Genomic DNA, 5,341 nt, shown 5'->3' with positions numbered 1-5,341 from the left:
CAAACTTTATGATTGTAAAACTTTATCTTACGGTGTGATTGACTCAATTGCTTGGTCACTAAAGATATTTTATAATAATACTATAGTAGTTTTCTTCTCTAAGAATGACAAATATTTTACTGGTTTTAAGCAATATCAAGATAAAGTACTCTGTGATTAGACAAAAAATTTAGAAACAATAAATGTCAATTGAGAATTTAAGTATATCTTCAATGATTATTGATTCATTTACTAAAGCCTTATAATCTAAAGTATTTAAATAAAATATTATTATAATAGGGCTAGTGAGCAATTGGTAAAGATATGATGATATATATTTAAGTGAATATTATTATTGATATTTTTTTATTTATTAAATTAAAATTATTTATTTCAGTTATCTTGTTTATATTTATGTATATACATATTATAGTTGAATGTGATAATAAGATTATCTTAATAAGATAAATTATAATGATCATTATGAATAATTTTAAAAAATAATAATATTATAGTATATAGAGGGGAGTATGACATTGATGATATACAACTGTTATGACTTGTATCGATAGTCAGAGTTAATATAGTATTATTATATTTATTAGCTTATTTTAAAATTTATAATTATGTATAAAATATTTTTAAAATTTCTAAAATTTAATTAGGTAAAATTAGTTTTAAATAATTTTTTTACTTTATTTATTTTGATTTTAAAACCTTTTAATATTTTACTAATTAAAAGATCAAGTAGGAGAATATTAGATTATGTAAAAAAAGACGTATTGAATGTACGAGGCTTCCATCGTTTCGAGGTCTAAGGAGGATTAATGTACATAGCCTTATTTTTAAATATTTAAAGAAGTTATTTTTGTGACTCGATCCTTAGTCTCTTGAGTCGTAAAGGAGTAACCATACCATGGTACTAAGGCTGCTCACAAAATGTTAGATTATATGGTCTTGATTGATTGGATAAGATATATTATATATTTAATTAAATTATAATTATGGTTACCAGCTAATATAAAAGAAGTTCAATTATGATAGAATTATTTATGAGATACCTTGATGAAGGGACTTTCCTAATTATTTATCCTAGACCCTCTGTTCTCGCCTATAAATAGATAGAATCTCCTAGTGACTCAATATATTAGCACCACTATAAGTATCAAATTCGACGACGGTAATCAGAGAGAGGTTTTCAGAATGACATCAAAAGGTATGTAATCCTGATATTGATATATTGTTATTTGACTTTGATTCTAGCATTAAAGTTTTTCGCATAATAATAACATAATTACAGGTTTTTTATGCTTATACCTTTTGCTCGTCTTGATCCTTGCTGGTCGAGAGCTTGAGGCTGCGCGAAGGGTGATTGAGCCCTCCACCAACATCGACCAGGGTGGTGATAGGATCCCATGTGATCCGAGAGATGCTTCTAAAAATAATTGTCGCCCTGGCGCCAAAGGCAAACCCTACAACCCTGGTTGTAACCCCATCAACCGATGTCGTGGTGGTCCTCCACCAGCGAGAGGATAATTGGTGTTACCATTGACGATGTTACTTTCGTTGTATTGTAAGCGTCTTAAACAATGCTAATAATGTGATACATGTATTTATAATAATAATTATGTTAACTTTCATTATGCCTAATTTTCTCTAAAATATCTTTTATTTAAATAAATTATAAAAATTATAAAATTGATCTTTTGTTATAATTGAGATTGTCAATGTGGAAATTATTGTCAACTTTATGTGACCAGGCTGATTTAGCTTATCTCTTCTTTTTTTTTTCGAATTTTATTATGTTTGAGATCCATATTTTAGTATATTCTGACTTAGAGGATAATCACGAAGTGGTTCTTTCAAGCATTTGCTTAAAGTACTTTCTTGACTCAAATATGTAATTCTTGAGAATTCTTGTAAAATTTATACTGAATATATGTTTGGCAAAACCCATCCAACGTTTAAGTTGATACACACTCGAGGTGGGAGTTAGACGATCGAGATAATATTTAAAGAAACCTAGAGTTTATTGTATACTCAAATATACATCTCATTTATAATATTCAATTTGTAAATATAGGTAGTTATTGAAGATTATATATATACATATATACATATATACATATATATACATATATAAATATATATATATACATACATATATATACATACATATATATATATATACATATATATAGATACATATATATATATACATATGTATATGTATATATATATATATATGTATATATATATATATACATATATATATGTATATGTATATATATATATATATTTATATATATATACATATGTATATATATATGTATATATATATATGTATATTTATATATATACATATATACACTCACACACACACACACACACATATATATATATATAATATGTTTTGCTTTAGGAAATATTTTGTTGAAAAAACTCAATAATGACATGGAAAATATTTACCATATTTCTTGCCCCTCATCGTCGTGTGTGCTTCAGAACACACATTAATCTATGCTGAAGTGCAATATTTGGTTTTGGAGCTCAACATGTTCTCCAAGAAGACAAGGGCATGTCATGCCTCCTTCATACCTCCTCTATCCCTTGCAATGACAAAGCCTCATCCTTGGTGTTGAAAGAGATTAGCCATTGTTTTCGCTGCAAATCCACTCTGTTCCTGTCACCACACAAATTGCAAAGAGAAATCCTCTAACATCATCACATCATGATTCTCTTGTCATGTCTGTCATGTTTACAAGTTACTTTTCACTCCAAAGTGAGAGCGGGGGATGAGCTCTTCCACCCTCTTGTTAGAAGCAAGGCCATGGGGAGATGGGAAGAGAGGTTGGAGTGGAATGCTATGTATACATCACTGGGATTGGAGGGAAAAACCAAATCAATTGTTTATTAGCTGGAGGACTAAACAAACACTCCAAAATCATCATAAACACATCATATATTGCATCAATCCTTGATTAAAATCATCCTAAACCATGATGAACCACAGATAGATCACAGGTTTTGCTTATCTTGTACCAAGATCATCTCATACTGCAAGTAAAAATAAGCATCCTAACCACAAATGGCTCACAAGTTTTGTTCATCCAAACCACAAATGTGTGGCTTTCATGTGAGATGAGGATTAGATCTCATCCTTACTGGATAATTTATCATTCTCATCAGCAAATTGCAGTGACTTAGACTAAGTAACAAACATAACTTCTCAATTTGTATAGATAGGATTGCATATATTGATATGCTAACAGGAGCTTCATGCACTGGATCAATTTTCTTTTACTAGTTGAAAATTGCAGAATTATCATTAGATTCAACATTTTTTTCACCTTCCTTGTGATACTAATCTTTAACAGAAATTTGTAGAATCACAACACTTCAGACTGTTCATATATATATATATTTTCTCTCTTTTTCCTTGTCTGATGGCCAAGGCACAGAATATAGCACAGAAGTTCTTTAAACCTATGCTACCTGCTGAATGAACTATTTCCATGTGAGCCAGTATCATGTCAAGAACAGATTCAGATTGAGAACAATGGAGAAGGTGTAGGATACCAGTCATTCATGGCTTCAAGAACGAAGATTCATGTTTCTCATCTGTTGAGCAAGCCTTCCAATGGGACCAACTTCTCAGCAATCCGTTGCCTACCAGGCATGCCTTGAAGAACAAAAATAACATAATATGGGACTAGAGTTACAACATGATATTGTCAAACAACATGCTGTATCATTAAGCACAGCATGCAACTCTGTAGGCAGTCATCAGCATTGATCAGCTGACTCCAATCTAATTAGGTTGAGTCCAATGTATTAATTAGTGGGCAATCATGCAAGAAACATTGCAAATTATCTGAACAACTGAAACATAATAGGATCACAGAAGCTGCAGGACTAGTCTATTTTATTGGCATAACAGAGTTGCCATGTAAGTTCATGCAGATTCCTACTACCATGTAGCAATGTCATCTCAACAATCAAGAAGCAAAACTCATAAGTGCATACTCCTCCAAAGGATTAATTAGAAGCAAAGATTCACCCACAAGGGAATGGTGATTAGGATTGAGGTGAACAAGAAGGTGTAGGAACTCATGACAGTGAACCAGTGCAACCATTAACTTGCATGCCTAGCATAACAAGTGCTCTTCCACAAACCAAAATCTCTCTACATTGAGAATCCACTTGAATAAAGATCATGATGTAGAAAGCCAAATTATCTGCAATCAAAATATAATTGCTTAGTAGTTAAGACCTTTTTATTCTTCTTTCTTTCTTTTAATCAGAAAGTTGCACATAGACTCTGTTTACAGCACCAATACACCGATAGCACAACCAGCTAAGTACAGTACTAACAGAGCACGTATACCAAGCTCAACTCCGGCACTGGGTGATGGCGGAGCAGCTACGGGAGTACGGATTGGACTGAGCTCCGGGCTGGCAGTTGTAGTAGGAGGCGCCGGGTTGGGAGCAGGGGGTGGTGTCGGCCCTGAGGGCGCCGTAGCTGATGTAACTGGAGGTGGCAAGGACGCGGCGGCTCACCACGGCTCCCAGGTCGAGCTCCTCGTCCCCGAGGCACTCCGCGATGGTGCCGCGGCACCCCGCCAGGGAAGGGATCCAGCCAAGGGGGGGCTGCTTCCCAGATCCGCCGGCTGCGGCCGCGGTGGACAGGAGGAGTAGGACGGCGAGCAAAAGCGGGGAGCTTTGCACTGGTATCGCCATTTGTTGCTTGGTAGAGGCAGTGCAGCAGTGTAATATGTATGTATATGTATAGCTGAGATCAAATGTTAGCTGGTGCAGCAAGAAAAGAAGAAACTTGAGCTATATTTATATAGTGATTTGGTGAGATATATTCTAAAAGGAGTTGTTCATAATGATGCCTACAGAGGTGTTCTTGTTTGGCTGAGTCCAAGAAACAAGTGAATCAGAATGCAATGCTCATGAAATATTGTCAATCGTAGTTGGTGTTGAATTTGGTGCATGCATCATTTTTGTGTTCATTTAATGAATGTAGTAGAAGCAGTAGGTTGGATCCTTTCTCATCTAACAAATCAAAACAAAGATTAATGGTGTGAAGTCACATGATGACTATTTCAAGAAACAAGTGAATCAGAATGCAATGCTCATGAAATATTGTCAATCGTAGTTGGTGTTGAATTTGGTGCATGCATCATTTTTGTGTTCATTTAATGAATGTAGTAGAAGCAGTAGGTTGGATCCTTTCTCATCTAACAAATCAAAACAAATATTAATGGTGTGAAGTCACATTATGACTATTTCAAGCCACCAACTCAATGCTATGATAATGCATACTGTTTTCCAACCTAAAACAGCTACTGCCAAA

At 33.8% G+C, this 5,341-nt stretch overlaps 1 protein-coding gene across 1 annotated transcript; it reads right to left on the bottom strand.

Annotated features, from left to right (window-relative positions):
- Window positions 1-4,371: 4,371 nt before the first annotated feature.
- Window positions 4,372-4,719, bottom strand: LOC103986286 (rapid alkalinization factor). The gene has a single exon (XM_009404244.3). It carries the CDS (start codon window positions 4,717-4,719, stop codon window positions 4,372-4,374), a length of 348 nt encoding a protein of 115 aa, XP_009402519.1.
- Window positions 4,720-5,341: the final 622 nt, after the last annotated feature.

The sequence above is a fragment of the Musa acuminata genome, chromosome BXJ2-5, assembly GCF_036884655.1.
Source record: "Musa acuminata AAA Group cultivar baxijiao chromosome BXJ2-5, Cavendish_Baxijiao_AAA, whole genome shotgun sequence".
NCBI classification, from domain to species: Eukaryota; Viridiplantae; Streptophyta; class Magnoliopsida; order Zingiberales; family Musaceae; genus Musa; species Musa acuminata.
Note: the sequence above shows the minus strand (reverse complement) of the source record. Positions and strands in the feature narration are given on the sequence as shown.